The sequence below is a fragment of the Chroicocephalus ridibundus genome, chromosome 1 (genome assembly GCF_963924245.1).
Source record: "Chroicocephalus ridibundus chromosome 1, bChrRid1.1, whole genome shotgun sequence".
Lineage (NCBI taxonomy): Eukaryota > Metazoa > Chordata > Aves > Charadriiformes > Laridae > Chroicocephalus > Chroicocephalus ridibundus.
The window spans coordinates 193,356,219-193,375,134 of record NC_086284.1 but is presented as its reverse complement, the minus strand read 5'-3'; the positions used below and the strand labels follow the sequence as shown (position 1 = coordinate 193,375,134).

The following is an 18,916-nucleotide window of genomic DNA, read 5'->3' as shown; positions in this document are numbered from 1 at the left end:
ACAAACAAATCTGGTGATTGTGACTGAATATTGCATAATCTTCTATTTCTTCTTTCTGTTGATACAATATTTTGTTGGTACTGAACGCAGAAGTGGTGTCTGCAAGTTAACTGTCTTGCAAGAAGACAAGGAGTTGTGAAGCAGGAAGACCCTACTCAATATGACCTTAATATCCTGACAAGCAAGTTGCTTCCAAAGCAGTCCACTTGGCTTAGGAAGAATCAAAATTTTTCATTTTGATTGATGAAAGCTGTTGCACATAAGTGGAGAAAACAGAGATTCTGTGCAATTCTCTCAAATTATTTTTGCAGCTAAATTTATTAGTTACCTTCTTTTTAATGTAGTCTTTCTGTGGTACTTAACTTCTTGGATTCCTTGGTGTCAGTTCTAAAAGCTATTTTCTGGTATTCTAGGTATAAGTGTATTAAAAAAATGAAAATGGTATAAGAGACTTCTCTCCCTAGGACTAAAAAACACAAACGGTGTGTAACATTTGTAGTGATACATATTAAAAGTAAGGTTTATAAAATGAATGTTTATTGTGGTGCAGTTTTATAATTTTAGTATCTTAAATTTTGACAGGTATAAGCATAGAATCTAGCTTTCAGTTTGGTTGGACTCCCCTGATGTGTGCTGCCAGTGTGGCTGATTTCGCAGTAGTGCGTCTTCTTCTGGACAGAGGTGCTAATGCATGTTTTGAAATAGGTAAGATGTGAATGAAAAATATTGGCCAGTAATGGTCAGTACCAGACATTGTCCTATTCTTTTTTACATATATAGGGGAAAAAAATCAAAGTTCACAACAGAACCGGGACCTAGCCTGGCTTTCACAGTTTCGAAGTAAAAGTAGTAGTTTTAAAGTAAAAATTGTGTTCTTGGAACTGATCTGGAATCAGTTGATGGGTTTTCTTTTTCTTTCACTCTGTCTTTTCCTCCCTATCTCTTAATCCCCAAGTACTTTTTTAAAAAGGTTGTTTGGAAATACTTATTAACTTGGATAAAGCTGTAGAGTTAAAACATCCTTTGTTTCATCCTGTTATGAATTATGTACATGCAGAAACCAGCTAGAATCCCAAAAAACAGGAACAGCTTTTGAGTTTGTGGGAAATTAATGTGGACTTCTCTAAAACTAGAGCACAATTTTTCTATTAAGTGAAAACTGTTCTTCAGTGTGTTGCTAGATCACCATTTTCTGCAAGAGTTCAGTGGAGCTTCTAAGAAATATCAGTTCCTCTGTCAATTTTTATGGCTTAATAATAACTTTTTCCTACTTAACCATAAACATGATTTTCTTTCTCTTTCATTGTGTTGGAAGATTTATCCAAGTTCAAGAAAAAGCATTGCAGTACAGAAGAAACTGATGCAACACATGATATCGCCAAGTACATAAAAACAGTGATCGTGTTTCCAGTAGCTTGCCAATATTTGTAGTAGTAGTAAAGTGAAATGCAGATGGTACAAATCTGGCTCTGAAAATTTTCTTGAAAGTCTTAGCAGCTGATCAGAGTATGAGATTAGAGTAGATTTCCTGCACCAAAAGCAGTCATGCCTTCGAATTACTGTCCTTGTTTCATCAGCCTCAGAGAACTTCCATGTGGCTGCCTACAACTCATACCTGTTCTTGTTTATGGCTGTAGAGAGCTATAAATGGGGCAGAAACTGCTATGGGCAGCAGTTTCGGCTGACCAGTTAACCAACATGCATGGCATTTTTTTAGTGTGTGACCAACTGTGTTTGCCCTAAGTGGCACCTTGCTAGGATCAGGTTTCTCATCTTGTTTCCCTGTTAGTCTGTGTAGGGAAACAGTAGCTAGGGCATATGCGCAGCAGGGTATCGTCTGGCCAGGAACAGTCTTGCAAGTCTTTGATTCAGGTCAGGCCACATGTGTTCAGTAAAGGCATACCGTCCTAAAGCGGTACTAAATGTCACCAGTCCTGCTTTTTTTACATCAGCAAGCAATCACATAAGCGATCATATACTAAGTATCCTATACTGCTTATAATCCTAATAGTAGCTATAGTGTTAATTACTGTCATTCTTTGTAAGCGGTTACTTAATTTTAGGTAGTCCTGAAGAACAAGGAACTTATGTAGCATTCACTATGTGGTGGGATCAAAATGCAGCATCTTTGAGCAGTAAATTCACTGTCACTTCTGGGTTTTTTTTATCTTTTTTGCAGTCTCTTACCAGTTTTTCTCTGCAAAAGAGAAACCTGAGAATACTAAGGTGTTTCTTCTCTGTCTCTTGCTCACATGTATGAGTTATAGGTAGGCTAACAGAAATGAATTTCCCACTCTTTACCACTACATGAATTACTGAATACAAGTATAACTACATGTTCGTCCTAAATATCATTCCCAGATTAACCTTTGTTCAAAGTCTGCCATCTTTCTGTCCATGTTGTTATTGATAACCAGGTTAAACATTGTGAGTAAAAATCTGTCAGTATATCAAGTAGTTTACTGAAATGTTACTGTTCAGGAGTTTAAGTGACTCTCTGAAACCTAATTTTTCATTTAACATACTGATTTATGTGTGTTAGAAATTGTACATGAGGTAGTTGAAAATTAGAAGATGGTATATTAAAAAAACAGATGAATTTATACACAAAACTAAGGTCTTTGGTTGGGGGGTGGGGGACAAGAAGTGGTAAGAAATAAAGAAAGTAGAGCAGAGGGGGATGAAGTACATAAAAAAACTTCCAGTGTTTAAGTATAATAAAAATCTAACCTCAGTTGAAGAATAAAGGTGTTAATTTATACAGGGTCTTAAAATTTCTACAAGAAAGCTAGAAAATATGTTGTAACACTTCATGGTATGGTCTGAAGTATGTACAGCTAAAATTATCCTTGTTAAAACAAATTGTTAAAGGCATGTTTGAACTTGTGAGCAAGTTTGTGCAATAAGCAAAATGGGTAGTTATTCAAGTGGCAGTCTTTTAATTGCCTCTAGGGCCAACCAACTTGCTAAGGTCCTTGAGGTGTGATGCTTCCCACATCTCTCTAGGAGAACCATGGGAAAGGAGATCAGCCTGTTCTGTGGGCAAACAGCAAGGGTGTACAGCCTGATTTCTGAGCAAAGGTGGCATGGAACACCCAGCTGGCTTCAGAGCTGGAGCAAATACCCTGGTTCCTCCCGAGGAATCTTTATGGACTGTGTAGATGTTCTTTAAATCCACATCTAAAAACATACTTGTAATTCTCTTCCTGCCACTACTGCACCATAGTAATCTAGTTTAGTAAACTTACTTCCTTCTCCTTAAGCCCTATAATACAGCCTTTGTACTTCAACTGTCCTTTGTACTAGTCTCTGTTCTCCATAAAATTGATGTTGCTATGTGTTTATAATACATTTCATGCACTTTTTTTATAGGTTGCAGTTAACTTCCTGTGAGCTGTTACTTCCCTTGACTGTATTTTGGGGAGAAGTGGGGAGGAACAGGGAGTGAATCTACTGGTGTGGAACAAGATTTGAGATTTTTTTGGGGGGTACCTAAGAAGTATCCTAAACTTGAGTAGGAGTAGATGCTTTACTGCTGCCCTTCACTCTCATCTTTCTGAGTATCTTGTCAGATGCCTTTATCTTACCTGATAATTCTAGTTGGAATTGGAAGGAAACCAAGTTTCTTATAATTTTCTGAATATCTTAAGAGTATCAGAACTTAATAACAACTCTAGCAAATGTAAAGTGTATCATGCAAGTGTAGCATGATATTTACATATGTAATTCTCTAACTGCAAGTTTCAAAACAGATAAGTACACTGTGCTGATGGCAGCATGTACTGCGCATGCTTCAGAGGAAAACATCTTGAAGACTGTAGAACTGCTTCTATCAAGGAATGCTGACCCTAACGTTACTTGCAGGTACCAAAAAAATCCATGTCTGTGGATACAGTGTAAAATTTAATACTAATATACAGAGACTTCTTAATAAACTTAGCTGTTGTTGGTTAAAATGGTGTATACTTCATTAGCTTTTTGTAATTTTGCTGCTGTCTGTATAAGGTAAGATCAGTGTCCAGATATTTATTTCTCCTAGTACAATCATTCATCTGAATAAATAAGACTATGATCAGTTTTATCAAATTTAAGTATGTTCCTCAGCTGAACAAGATATATATATAAGATAAAAACTAATCTTAATACTTCAGTTGACTGCAGTATAAGGGCAAGAAATATGTCCTCTACCTTTCCCAAATCATATTGCTCCTTCTGTATAAGGATGTAAGTTAAATCAGTTAACTCTTTATTTAAATTCATGGCCTTCTTTTGTGGGTATCTAGCAATATTCCTTTCACAGACAGCCTCCTATCAAAAAAGAAAACTTTTGTGTAAATAAAATACGTTTATTCCAGTGCAATCTGGAATAATCCAGATTAAAAAGAGATTTAATGTCCTTTTAAAAACAAGTAACAGCTTGTTTCTTGAATTACCATTTTGTGTCTCAGCAGTCTGAAGCAGTGCATTGTGAGATGTGTGTAGTTGCATAGTCTGATGCAGCGTTTCAGTTTGCATCCAAAAGAAAAATTCTTTTTTTCCCCAAGATAAACTGTCCTGCCTCTGTTGGAAAAAAAAAAAAAAAAAAAAGATATTGTTTGGGTCAAACTGAAACTGCTTGGTTTTCAGCTAACTGAAATTATTTTCTTTTTATACCACAGCTCTTTCACCACATTACCCGAGATACATGGACTGTGTAGCCTTTTGAAAAGAACAGAATTGGAGGCCTGTTGGTTCTCATTAGTAGAATTCAATTACTCTGGTCCCTGAACCTCGCTGTGAGCATTGTACTGGTAGACAAGAAGGAAACATGGTTGTGCTGAAGTACCACTGATGTCTGGTACCAAATTTAAATGCCATTCATTTATTCTTATCAGAGAGGCTAAACATTGTTCATGAAAGAAGAGAAAGCTACAGATTCTGAAATAATTACATATTGTTGCCATCAGATAGCTGGTAATTAGGATAAACATCCTGATTTAAAAAATGGGGGAAGTCTTTGCATTATTAAACTTTGTCCTGGGTGTTTGGAAACGTAAACCAGAGTGCAAAGCTGCAGGTTTACATTTGGAAAGGCCTTTGGCTAAACTTTGGGGGGAAAAAAAGAAGTTTGTATTCTGACACAAAAGATGGGAATTTTAAGGGCAAAACTTTATTTATAAACTTAGAACATGCGTAGTTAGTCTTTATATACAAATATTTATTTGCTATCTCTTTGTTTATATGAGTTATGCTTGCATATGTTGGATACAGTATCCAGTTGTGTCTCTTTCACTGTTGCAATGGTAGCCTTTCTCAAATGAAAAGGTGAATTGTGACAATTAGAAATGTCGTATTTGTACCAAACAAAAGTAGAAGTTTGATGACAAGGTCTGGATTTTTCAAAAATCTTCGTGCTGCCTTTATTTCTTTCCAGTATGTGACATCTGTGCATACCACTGTCATTAGAACTGCTCAGGCAGCAGCTGCTGCTTCTCGTGGGCTTCTTCCACTGTGTTCTGAAACAGAAGGATGAAATGCAGACAGCTTCTGTGAAGATAAGGGATCAAAACAGACCCCTCTGTGGCACTGCAGTCCCACTTCACCCGTTTCATTAGAGTGAGCAGGATGTTCTGTAGGAGGGCATCAGAACTGTCAGTGAGTTGAGGTTATTGTGAGAGTACTTCCTGTGTGATCAGCTTACCACAGGTGTTAAGAACTAAGGTTCTTAACCAGTGGCCTAACCAATAAGCCATTATTTGGCTATCTCAGCACTTAAGAACCGGAATGATTTTAAGCTTCGCTTTTGTCCACAAACAACTGGAATGTGTGTGAATGCAAAGCAGAATATTTAATTTTCATGTAAGGTGGAGTTTGGTATTTATCCTTTCTCTGTTGTGCTGTCAGGGCAGCCAGTAGGCTTTTTTTATTTCATGTCATCAGGAGGTGATACACAGAAACTTGCAATTTTTTTTGTCCAGTTGGTAAAGTGTATGTGGAACGGAGAAGGACTAGTGAGAAATAAACTGGTTTTTGAAATGCAGTCTAAGAAAGAAATGGATTTAGGAATGGGCAGGTTGATGGTTTCTTTGCAATAGGATAGAGTACTGAGGAGAAAGTATTCAGTAGAGTGACTTCTGATATTTTTGCTAAATCAGAATTGGGAACTGAGTACTGATGGTTGTAAAAACAGTTTTGTTGATGAGAATGTAGTTTATCAAAGCATAAGTGCTAACTGAGGAGTTTTGAAAGACGAACAAGAAGTAAGGTAATGGCTAGGTGAAACAAGAACGCATTGTAAGACCTGTTCTGTGTAGTCTTTGTAGAGTTACTATGTCCTGAGCGCTTCATTTAAGTCAATGCTACCTTGACAAATTTGTTCTGCTTATCTTGTATCATTCACCTCTTTCTTGCTCCAAAACATAACCTATATACTTTATCCTTTTGTAAGGCCTCAAAATATTTAAGCAGTCTTTTTTTAAAAAAAAAAATGTTTAACCTGCAGTTCTTTCTTGAAGATACACTGGTTTTATTAATGTTAAGCTGTGATTTTGTTTTAGGCAGAAGGAAAAGGCATGACCAACTGATAACTAAATTACTGCTGCTAGGATTATATGTTATAGGTTGTTTAGTGAATACGGATTTTAGTGATGACATCCTCCAAGTTCGTGTTTACATAAAGTAGAGTAAAAGAAACCTAATGGCTTTGCAGGTAAGGAGAGTGCTCTGAGTTGAAGTTTCATGCTAATAGCTCTTTGTTAGGAGAAGGTACAAATAGGTGAAGGACTGAAACCTTTATTTTGGTGTAAGCTCTTTGTCTCTTCTTCTGTATGGGATATGTGAAGGTTTGATTTTGTTTGTGTAGATTTTTTCCCCTCGCTGTTAAAACTTCTGACACAATTGAGTCCTGGTCAATGATCAAGTGTTTCTGCTCTGAAATGGTTATGAATTTTGTGTATATTTGAAGAAAAGTCTTCAGAAAGTCTTTGATTATTTTTTTTTCTTTTAGGATCAGTATTGTAAGAACGAGACCTTTTGTCTGTCTTTAGTCATTGTACAGATTAAAAGTTAAGCTTGAAGCATACTGTCATGTACACGAATGCCTATACATGAAAATATAATCATTGCTCAGGTGTGGTATTAAGTTGCCTATGTATGTTCACTTATGCTTATATTCAGAGCAGTTTTGAGGAGTATCAAAAGTGGTTTCAGGATGTAAGTTTTGGTCTATTTTGCCCGCTTGAGAAGATGATAATGGAAGGGGGGAATTTTCATCATAGTATTCCCCAGTTCACAAGGTAGGTCTCTCTTCAGGTTGCATAGTCAGAATAAAGCAGTTGTGTAACACCTCAATTTTAGCAAGATACTTATTGCTACTGATAAGATAGTAAGTCTGCGCTGCCGCATAATAATTTCAAAGACCTTGACATTATCATTGTGTGATAGTTAACCACGCCAAATGACAAACAGTACATTTCAGTAAAGGTAAATAGCCTGGGAAACATTAATGCACTACAGTGCCTTTTATGGTTGGGGCAAGAAAATCAGGGAATTTAATAATGATTTAGTCATGATCTTTAATCCTCTTCAGAGTGAAAAATACCTGTGATGCTATGCTCTGTTATGCTTCATGCCTTTCAGAGAGTTTTTTATTCTAGCACCATAAACTCAGGACAGAAAGACTTTTTTTATTATGTTGGTGGAACATCAGGACAGAGGGACTAAATATAAAAAATCAGATGCAAAATTACATTTACCAAAGTACTGTGTTCATCTGGGCTATGTCCATACATCTCTTCCTTCCTCTTATTTGAGTTAGGGAGAAGTCAAAAGCATGGTAAATATGTGAGTTTGGAAGAGTGGCTTTTGAACGTAAGTGTTGAGTCTTGTTCATCACATCTTTTGGTAGGGGGAAGGAGACTAGACACTGAAGTAGATGATTGTACTTTTCCCAGCTAGTATTGACTGTACCATGGCACTGACAGGCTTACAACTATTGATCACAGTTTCTGGGCAAAGGTGTAAAATACTTGGGGACAGCAGCAACATTAGGTGCTATTTTTAACAGTGGCATTCTGAAAATGTACTGTGGTGTCTTGGAATGTCATCTGAACAGTCTTTGTGTAAAACAGAAACAAAACCTGCACTGAAACCCATTAGCATTATATCAGCAACATTCTATCACAAGTATATTAAACTTCCTGTCACTGCCACTAGTTTACCCTGATCATGGATTATTTGCATAGAATTGGTTTGGGTTTTTTACATGACAGAGAACTGCCCTTTTATCAGAAAGGTGGAGTAAATTTCACATGTATGTGCTGATTTCTAAATCTAGATATTTAGATTGATTAGAAGTCACTTAGAAAATTATTTTTAAAGACTGTAGACTTTACCCCCACTTTGAAAGTAAAGTTGAAAACAGTCCGAGAAGTTTCTAATTATGTGGATGACTCTTTTCTTTTTCTAGTTTACATCAAAGTCTGTGTGTTTTAAGTTAAACCAGCATGCTTGTAAAAATGTAATGGAGTAAGGATGTAGGAGGACAGGGTAGGATAATTGGGAATGTCATAGCATAGAGTGCTGCCATCCGCATTGTTAATTTTTATGCTAATCCCTTTTATAATCACATCCTTTGTACTTTTCTAGTCATATGAAGATAACTTTGTAGCTGTCTACCATCCCGTCTCTGTGTGATGTAGTACTTACACAGAAGGCTTTTTTTAATTTTAAAACAATCATGTAGACAGAGTTCATAAGCAGAAAGGTACAAGAACCAGCAATCTGAATTGAAGTCTAAAACTAGGGAACCTGAAACTAGGCTGTCACCTTTACCAGCCTCACTTTCTTACTAGAGCTCTATGTTCCATTCTCCTAACAAGTTCTGCTTCAAGAAGACAGAGGACTCTTCTCTCTTGCTGCAGCAGATAGTGCCTGAAAGAAGTATCTTGCAGCTCACAGTACACTAAAGTATGTCCTTCCAATACTACTTGTTGTATAGGGTTTACCACCTTATCACTTAAAACCCCAATAAGCCAGAAAATGGGCAAATAGCTTTCCTTCTGTTGGCTGTGGACACACTCTTACCACTTAGTTTCTCAGTTCCAAGCTTAACATATGACACTGGTGTGGTGAAACTGGCTCCAAAAGCTTCTGAAGATGCTTCTTGGTTATCTGAAGCAGTGTTCAGTTTGCAGATCAATAGACTGAAAATATTAGTGTCTTGTAGCATCAATTCCTTGCTTTGGGATCTCAATAAGAAAAGAACGAGACTAAGCTCGTAAGGTTAAATTGTTTTCTACCTGCTGTATTTTTTTCTAATATTAGTGATACACTGGTCAGTTAACAAAACATATATCCAGTTATGAGACTTTACATACAGCTTATACTTAGGATCATAGAATCGTCTCACCAACCTGAAATACAGAGTTTTCCATAGCCATCTCCCCAAAGGAAGAAAACCTGTGTCTAGATGGAAGATACCTTCTCTGCTTCTCCTCCGTCTTCTGAAATTTTCCAGGAAGATAAACTTTGTCTTGCTTGAGAGTGTGATCCCCAACATAAGAATGTGCTTTTGTCAGGTGTGGTGAATTCTGCACCACAGATTTAGCTTAGTGATGACAGGCACCTGGGACAACTTTTGGTGAGATAGCTAGCTATCACTGTATCACCTGGTTTTATTGTGGCACTGGTTATCCTGGGGGGGATATCCAGGGGAGAGGAGGCTCCACATGGTAGCTTTTAGGATGTTCTACTCAGCTTGTTCTCTTGTGGTTATGTTTTGCCCCATTTTTTTGATAGGATGAAGATGAAGTGAGCCTGTAAGAACCTCTTGTTGTATCTTTATGTAGATGTCACATACAAAGTTTTGGATGGCCCTGAACACTGAAAAACCTCTTGGTTTTGTCCTTTTCTCTAGCCTTGACATAAGAGCAGGGAGACCTAAAGATAAAACAAAAAACAAAACAAAAAAATAAAAACAGCCAACCTTCATTTGCATGAGACCAGTGAAGAATTCCTTGCTTTTTATTTAGGTGCTGCATAGCTGAAAGCAAACATAGTTGGAACGGATGTCATGCTTAATTAATCAATTGCTTATATGCCTTTTAAGATTTTTATTTATTTATTGACTATCACTTGAGTATCGTGTTCAATATGGGCAAATGTCATGTGGCAAATTGCCTTACAAAAGGACTTCACAGGTGTTTGGACAAGAAGGTGATCTACAAACCAGATTGCTGAAATGCGAATGTTTGCATGGTTCCTAAAAATGATGAAAAGATTCTTCAGATCTTTTGTCTGGATGGTTATCACCATGCTTTCTATGTACATTTTTAGATTGCAGTAGAATGTACATTTAATAAATTTAATTTCTCTTGCAACGTTTCTTCAATCAAGAAACAGTGGATTTGGCATCTTAAAGCTTGTTGTTGTATTTGTCGGGGTTCTTTGCAGGGTTAGGAAAACAAGATTTGTTTTCCCTAATGCTCTAGTCTCCCTCTTGTGGACCTACGTGTAAATGGACCTTGCTTTCTCAGGTGGTGCCTGTGCAGCATGTGTTCAAGACGGTAAATGGTACCTCCTGATACATAGCAGTATGTAAATGAATTACACACCTATGCAGCACTATGTACGTTTCTATCCTGAAACAGCTTGTAGCCTTTGAAATTAAAACCCGACCATTAAAATGGAATGTTTTAAGTCCATATTGCGTATTCATGTTGGTGGACCTTTTAAACATCATGCTTATTGTGCTTTACTTAAAAATGGGGAAACTTTTTCAGTGGTTTTAATGTTACTGAATTGTTGCCTTGATTTCAGATGCCATATCTGCAGTTCTGTACAGCTGTAACCACTACATGATGTCCTTTGGAGAAAAGACTGTTCTGTAGCCTCTGGACTTTTGTTCTGTATTTTTCCTTTGAAAAAGCAGGAGGTAATTGTGAGGTAGTAACAGTGTGCAAGTTCAAAACAAAAAAAAAAAAAGGTTGAGAGCAGAAGAAATGAAAATGAAAACAGGTGTGAATGGACTGTTTTTGCAGTCAGATGTAAATATTTTAAAGATGATAGCATGGAAAGCCTGTCAAAGGCTACCTGCCACTGAATAGAAATAAGATTGGAAGTAAGTGTCTGCATTGGGCAGGAAAGTTTGATTTCTGTTACTACAAAATATTAGGTTGTAACCAACTTCTGTTCATTCTTTGAATGTGTATGTCTATATATAGATACCTATGTCTTACTATCTCATCCATTAGTTGTTAAGTTACAGGGGCAGATTGTAGAGTCTTTATTTCTATAGTAATCTTCATGGGATCACAGGGTAGTTCCAGTCAGAAGGGACCTCAGGAGATCTCTAGTCCAACTTCTTCCTTAAAGCCACCTCCGGTATGACATTGGGCTAGGTTGCCATCTGGTCTTGAAACTTGCCAAAGATGGAGACTACAAAACTTCTCTGAGCAACCAGTTCCACTGATTGACTGTATCCCATGGTAAAAATGTCTCCTTGTGTTTAGCCAGAACTTCTGCTTTTGCAGTGTTGATGGTCTAAATTGAATTAGTTATAGACTGATGCAAGTCTTTTCGTTTCATTAACAAGTTCCTTTCTCTTATTTGACTGTATGTCTTGACAGCCTGGTTACCTTTCAGTTTGCTTAGCTCCAAGTAATTGACTTTTCCCCCCCTATCATAAGGCTCTTTCAAATTTGTAGTATTTGTAATTTTTTCAGTGCACTTTTAACTGTGTTTGCAGAAGACAAAAGATTATCCTTTTGTGAACGAGCGCTAACAAGGAAAGATGAGCAAAGCCTTAGTTCTATCAATACTCTGGAAGGAGGCAGAAAATCGGTGTTTTAAGACAGCTGCTTTGGTATACATACACTTTTCAGGGTCCCTCTAGTGGTCAGTATTGAACTTATTATTAAGAAACAATATTGGAAAAAGCAATCCTCCCCTCAAGTATATCCTAATAAGATAGAATAATCTTTTGACAGCAGATTTTTGTTGCAGAGCTTAACGTTAAAAGCAATACACGATAGTTTTTTTAGGAAAAAATACTGCATTTTAAGATACGATAAATTTTAATTGAACATGTTTAATTGAAATTTTTAATCAAAATGTTTTAGCTTAAATCTGATTACTTCATAGCGACCAGAAACTCCGCATCTTTGTCCTCCAGTAGTGATTTTTTAAAATTTTTTTTAATTTTTTTTTAATTCTGCAATCTTATTCTACCAAAGAATAAGTGTCCAGTATGTGGGAAGATACTTTTCTAACGTAAGTGTTTGAGTGGTATTTTTTTTTTTCTTTCAAAAAATTTAGAGCAATTCACAATGGCTCCATCTTGTAAGCATCTCAATAGAAGCATAAAATCAATAGGCTGTTGTCATCATGGTTTTGGGATATAAAAAAAACAGAATAATGGAAAAGGTGGCGTCTGTACGTACTCATTTCTTCAGCAATTGTAAGAAATAGTAATAGATGGAGAAGAGAAAGTGTCAACACTTCTGGGAACAGAAAACAAAAGTGGGATAAAGGACAGAAATACTTTGATGTGCATTTAATTTTAGTACTTGGAAAATTCAGATTTTCAACATGGTATTTGTATTGTAATTCTCTGAAGACTCCTCTTAGGCGTACTGGGGGGGTCTGAATGTTTGATACTACGTGTGGACCCTGTGCTATTGCACTGCACCTGCGCACACTGGCAAGAGGAGTGTGACCTGTGATTCTGTTGCTTACATTGTTTTTACCAGAGAGGGTTTTGCAAGTATGTACATATTTAAGAGGAAGAATATTCAGTTGGGATTTACAACTTGCCCTCCGCAAAACTGCATATTTCTTTTCAGAACTTTGGATTTAAATTAAACTGTGTGTAGAATTTGTCACTTAAGCTGTGTCTTTTAAAAATAATTTTTGAAGTAAAAAAATTAAAGTCCCTGCCACTTTTTTCTTAATTGAGGCAGCGGGGGGGGGGGGGGGGGAAATGGGTGATTTGCTAATACTCTCTGCTTTTACTAGGGTGAAAACTTGTGATGTGCAGTTATGCCCATTCCCTTCTCATGAAGCTGATCCATGTGCTAAATGAGAGGCCTGCTGCTGGGTCTGTGGTAGCAGTAGGAGGGATCGTCTTTAAAAACTGGTTTTATGTAGTTCAGAACCAAACTAGAAATGGTTTAATCACCAAGCTAACATACCAAGTGTTTAATAGCTGGGATGTGTTAAGATTATTTGTGTTTTAATGTGCTACTTGAATTTGGAGGCAGTAAAAGATTGATTTTATTTTTTTTTCCCCTCCCATTATAAATCTGTATTCTAAACTCCTATAAGAAACTTATTTAGTTTCTTCTGAGTTTCCTTCTTGCGAAGGACAACAGTTGACTTCTTGACTTAATTTCAATCAGGAAATAAATGCCAACTCTTAAAATATTTAAAAATTACTAACTGGACATAAATGAGTTGCTGAATTCTGTACTTTCTGTTAAGTTGACTCTTGTGCTGAAGCGTGAATGTGGTGGGCTTTCATCTTCTGCTTTGTTCTTCTATAGAACAGAGAATATTTATAGAATTGAGGTGTTCTACTTGATAATACAGTTGGAAATCTTTAAATATTTTTTTTTTCTCCCATCCCCTTTTCTTTCAGGAGACAAATGACTCCGCTTATGTATGCAGCTAGAAAAGGCTATCCTCAGGTTGTTGCTCTTCTTGTTGCTCATGGATCGCACCTTAACGCCCAAGATGAAAATGGATATTCAGTAAGTGATTTAGTTCTGTGTGTTGTAATTAATGATAAACATTTTAAAGCAAGAACCCACAAACTTGTTTCTTAGTACAACTTCCTCAGAAATACTCACTGGTGTATTTTTCTGCTTTAACACCACTTTGAGATTGTTTTGCATTACCTGTCTTTGTCTTCATATTCTGCCATGTAAGAACTTGTGAAGGTTGCATTATTGATTGAACCTCGGTTCTTTTTTTCTCTTTTAAACTTGGTAAAACAAAGTTGTTCTTTGCAGGCATTAATATGGGCAGCAGAGCGTGGACATAAAAGTGTAATTTTTAAGTTGCTTGAGCTGGGAGCTGACAAAAATCTGCAGACTAAGGATGAGAAGACAGCAGCAGAGCTAGCAAAAATCAATAAACATTTAGAGGTATTTAATTTTATTTCTCTTTGAAATGCAAATTCTGTGGTTTGCCTCAAAAATTCATTCATTAATTGTATAATTTTCTGTAGAAGTGTTACTTTATTAACTAAATTATAGCAGCTAGTTGAATACTTGTGCTATTACACCTGTATAGACTATTTTCTGCTATAACCCAACTTTTCACAGGCCTTTAAGTGCCATAATGTTTCGGGAACAGGTGGGTTTTTTTCAGAATCCTTGACTTCAGATGTGGATTACAGAACAAGGGATTATTCATGTTAGTAATGTTGATATGAGAAGTAAAAAAAAAAATTATTTTTTTTTCCTGTCTGCTGAAGTGTGCGAGCAAATGTGGATATCAAACTGATTTGCAGTGTATAGCTTCTGATTGAATTTGGAAGTGAAAAGAGTAAAGCTAAAAAGGGGGAAGTTGGCACTGGCCATCTTCAAAGTCCATTCTCAGGAGGGAAGAAGGTGTAAAATTCTTAAAAAACAAAACCAAAAAAAAGGTAAAATTTAAGAAGGTGTAAATTGGTCAGATCTGCTGAAGTCAACATATATTCTCCTAAAATCAATCTGTTTACTGCTGTTACCGAATGATGCATAGCGGATCAATCAGACCAGATTTCTGTGTATTTTGCTTTGAGTTGCTCTTAGCAATGATGTGAGGTTTTGCATTGGCTATTCAAAAATGTATGTGAAATGCAATTCGCTTTACAGTTTCTCTTTCTTTCTTTTTCTTTCTTTCTTTCTTTCTTGGCTAGGCAGGAGAAAAAATGATAACTATTCACAAAGCTGTCAGTGTAGACTAGCAAGATCAGTGTCTGCGGCTCGGTGATCTGTTAGCTCAGGTTACTGAAAGGGGCTACAAATGCTTTCTGGCTTTGATAAATTACTTGTTCAGCAGGCTACGGCCATATGATCTCATAACATGACTTTGTCTGACATGGAGGGAATACAGGCTCCTTACACTTGAGAGGTGGGTCTTGCCTCTTGACCTGTGAAGCGCTAACTTTCACACAGTTACTGCAAAGTCTTGCAGATGGTATTGAGATATTTAATGGTCATGAGCTTCTTCCAGCTTGGGGGTTTGCTCTTCAGGCTGTTGACAGCCCCTTGGGTTGTCATATAGACTATGTCTGCAGACACTGTACCTGGGAAGGATGATATTTTTCTTACATGTTTTTGGCTGGGATAGAGTTATTTTTCATCCTAACAGCCTGCATGGTGCTGTATTTTAGGTTTGTGACCAAAACTGTGTTAATAACACACCAGTATATTAGCTATTGCTGAGCAGTGCGTGTGCAGCGTCAAGGCCTTCTCCGTTCCTCACTCTGCCCCCAACACCCAGCAAGTAGGCTGGGGCTGAGCAAGAGGTTGGGAGGGTGCACAGCCAGGACAGCTGACCTCAACTGATGCAAAGGATACTCCATACCATGTAACATCATGCTCAGCAATAAAATTGTCAGGGAAGTTTTTCTGAAGTAGCCATTGCTTGGAGACAGGCTGGGCATTGGTCTACTGGTGGGAGGTCACGAGTGATTGCCTTTGCGTCACTTATGTTTTTGGTTTGGTTTTTTTCCCTTCAAATTTTGAACTGTATGTATCTCAACCCATGAATTTTTTCTCACTTTTACCCTTCCGATTCTCCCCATCCTGCTGGGGGAGAGTGAGTGAGTGACTGGGTAGGGGCTTATTTATCAGACAAGATCACCCACCACACACACTTATATGCTTATTTGTGTATGTATATAAAACTGGCTAGTCACCTGAATTTCAGGAAAGTGGTTTCACCATTACTTTAGGTTTATTAAGGTTCTACTTGTTTTGCTGGGTTTTCTAGTAACTATCTCAGAACTCACACAGGGGCAGTTCAGTTTCTGGAATCCATCACTGATGTGTAGTGATGTCTGGCAGAAGGCTTGCTTCTTTAATCTGTTGAAAGAATCCCTGTCTGTCAGATATAGTTAACTTGGATTGTCAGTTGTAAATTGCTACATGTTGGGTCCATATATGCACTGGAAATGGAGACATTAAAATAGTCCCAAGCCTCATGCTTTTTAGACAACTTATTCCCTTGTGTATGTAGAACTCTTGTCTACAAACTGCAAAAATGAGTATGTTGGTGTATTGCTGCTTCTATGGTGACAGATGCTAGCTTTTTTAGACTCCCTTATATACACTGTTTTGTTCTGCATCAGTTCGCCGTTGTGCTGGAATTTGGTTAATTCAGAAATGCTCTTGATAAACTCTGCGGGCTTAGTCTTAACTCCTCGTTGTAGTTGTAAGCTTTAGAGAAGCGGCAGATTTTTCATGTTCCCTGCAAGTAGTAATTTATAGTAGAACTCTTTGTAGTCTTACTCCTGTGTATTTATTTATGCATTTTGAGTTTGAATTCTGAGTTTGAATAATAATTAATTCATTTTGGCTCTTCCAGGTTTATAGTTTACTCTCTTTGGCTGCAAATCACTTGCAAGGGAGATGCCATGAAACAATTAAGCAAGAGGCGATCTACAAATTTCTGACAGCTGTCCCTGACCACAGAGTTGGGTAAATGCAGTCATAGTGTAATTTTAGCTTATAAACGTTCCTAAGAGATTGTATCTGTTCATATCAATGATTAAGCTGTACTGATATGTATTGTTTGGAGTGCTACCAAGAGTCTACAGTAAGTATATTAATGTAGTATTAATTTTTCAAGATTGCAAAGTTCCTTTGCATTATAAACAAAGAGCGCACTCTAGATCTTCCCGTCTTCTCATTTGGTGTAAAGTACAGTAGAGCCAGGGTCCAATGTCACTTCAGTTCATTTCAGCTCTGTTAAATTTGTACGCTCCCCTGCTGGATACTCCTTGTTGTGTGGTTGTCATTCGATGTTAAATTTTTGATGCTTTCACTGTGAATGCCTGTTTTCAGCTTCATGCCACCAGCAAGAGCTTTCAGTTTTTCTGCATATTTTCATTTTTTTTCTGCATATATGAGAGTCAAAATTAAGTATGAACACCAGTTAAGCTCTAGAACTTTTTGCATAGCATGCCCCTGGCCCTGAAGCTTGCAGGTGTCTTATGACTGAAATCAGCCTCTGCTTCAGCAGCTTCAGAGATCTTTGGTATGGTTTTGTCCCAGAACATGTTGGCTAACAAGTCCTCAGCAAACCGTCCACTTGTCTCTTTGAGCTTGAGCTGCATGGTCTTGAGAAGACAACTTCCAGGGCCCATAGTCTGTTCTGGCTGGTCAAATCGATTGTTTATGTCCTTGCTCAGTCAGGTCATGCTGAATTTGAAATCCCCTAGTTTTATATCATTAGGCTGATGGCAGTTCATTAGGTAGCAGTTCACCACATTCAGGTAGTCTCAGACAGGGTACCTCAGTTCGGACAAAGCCGCACCGGGTTCTGTTGCTAGATGAATGTATATGTCAATCAGATTTTTGTTCTCTGATGCATCAACCACAATCATCTTGGAGGTACTGCTTGGAGCAGCAGGGTGAAGGCTTTGGATGGTAAAATCAATTATCTATGCTGTCCTCTTTGTTATTGCATCTTACTACTCATAGATTCCTGAAGGCGTTGTTCTGGGTATATCTCCCCATCTCTGAACCAGGGCTGCTGTGGGATTTGTCTGCTCCTTGGGAATCATCTTTTGAGTCCCTGTACACTTGCCTTGAAGGTGACATTCTTTTAAATATATTGGTCTTCCAGTACTATTCACAAAGACTCATACTCCTAGATAGAGTCTGTACTAAATGACCTCTCTTTTTTAATAGGTTTAGGTTATTTAGGAAGTTTCCCAGGCTTTTTCTGGTATAAGAAAATAAACGCTATGCAGCAGTTATCCAAATGGATGTAGTGCTGTTGAAGCCTGATGGTGGCTAGGGGACATTCTACCAGTGTTCGGGTAATCTCAGTAAGCATATAAAATACAGCAATGAAATCCTGAAGCCCACTTAAAATACTTTGTGGCAGACAGATGTCTAGCTAGGCAAATGTAATTCTGTATTAGGCAATGCTTGGGTTTCCAGAATTTCACAATGTTTTGGTAGTCTTTTCCTAAACTCTACTGGTTTTCTCTGCATCAGATGAGCAACTGATTTGTTTGTATGAACAAGCTGTCAAGCTCAAGGCTTTTTATATTAACAATAGCTAGTTCTGATGTTTCATAACTTTGAGCATTTCTGGTAATTAGTAGAACTCTTGGTTTCAGGAAACAGTCCCCTGGAGTGTATCAGATGTCTGGCTGTTAAATGCCTGTTCTTACAAATACAGCTTATCCGTTTCCACACATGCACACATACCCACCCCCTAGTGAGTCGGGGTTTTTTCACCTGGTGATAGGCAAGAGGTACATTGATACCTGTGTTTACTCCATCATAGTTCCTTGTGCTGGATATCTCCTTCCTGCCTGCCATTCACTTGCATAATTTTCATCGCAAGCATTGACAGTTGTCTTCCCAAGTTCCTTTTCTTTCAGTTGCTCCTAACGCATTATCTGGTACTGGATATCAGTTGTGCGCCACCATGCAGGGTCAGTGAGTGTAACTTGTTGTCCTTGGTGTTGTAATCCTTTTGTCATCCTTAGGTAGTGAGTGTAGCATCAGTCATTCTGGTCTGCCATCCAAATTAGACAGTTGTCCTGGCTCTAGAGACCTGGACTATGCAAGGAAATGCACATACCTGTCAGGAATTTGCTTTCTTCAGCTCCTGGATTAGGTCCTTCTCTAGCTCAGGGGCTTTCAAGTTATTGTCTGGATGCTGAGTAGCCCTTTCTTTGCTCTAGGGAAAAAAATGTCCTTTCCTTGCA

At 37.6% G+C, this 18,916-nt stretch overlaps 1 protein-coding gene across 1 annotated transcript in view; it reads left to right on the top strand.

Moving 5' to 3' along the window:
* ASZ1 (ankyrin repeat, SAM and basic leucine zipper domain containing 1) overlaps nucleotides 1-18,916 on the top strand; it is a 41,995-nt gene that overhangs the window by 6,232 nt on the left and 16,847 nt on the right. Inside the window, exons 3-7 of the mRNA XM_063324210.1 lie at nucleotides 583-705; nucleotides 3,753-3,864; nucleotides 13,616-13,727; nucleotides 13,989-14,123; nucleotides 16,555-16,667. Of these exons, the coding sequence (XP_063180280.1) occupies nucleotides 583-705; nucleotides 3,753-3,864; nucleotides 13,616-13,727; nucleotides 13,989-14,123; nucleotides 16,555-16,667 (595 nt within the window). The remainder of the gene's footprint in view (nucleotides 1-582; nucleotides 706-3,752; nucleotides 3,865-13,615; nucleotides 13,728-13,988; nucleotides 14,124-16,554; nucleotides 16,668-18,916) is intronic.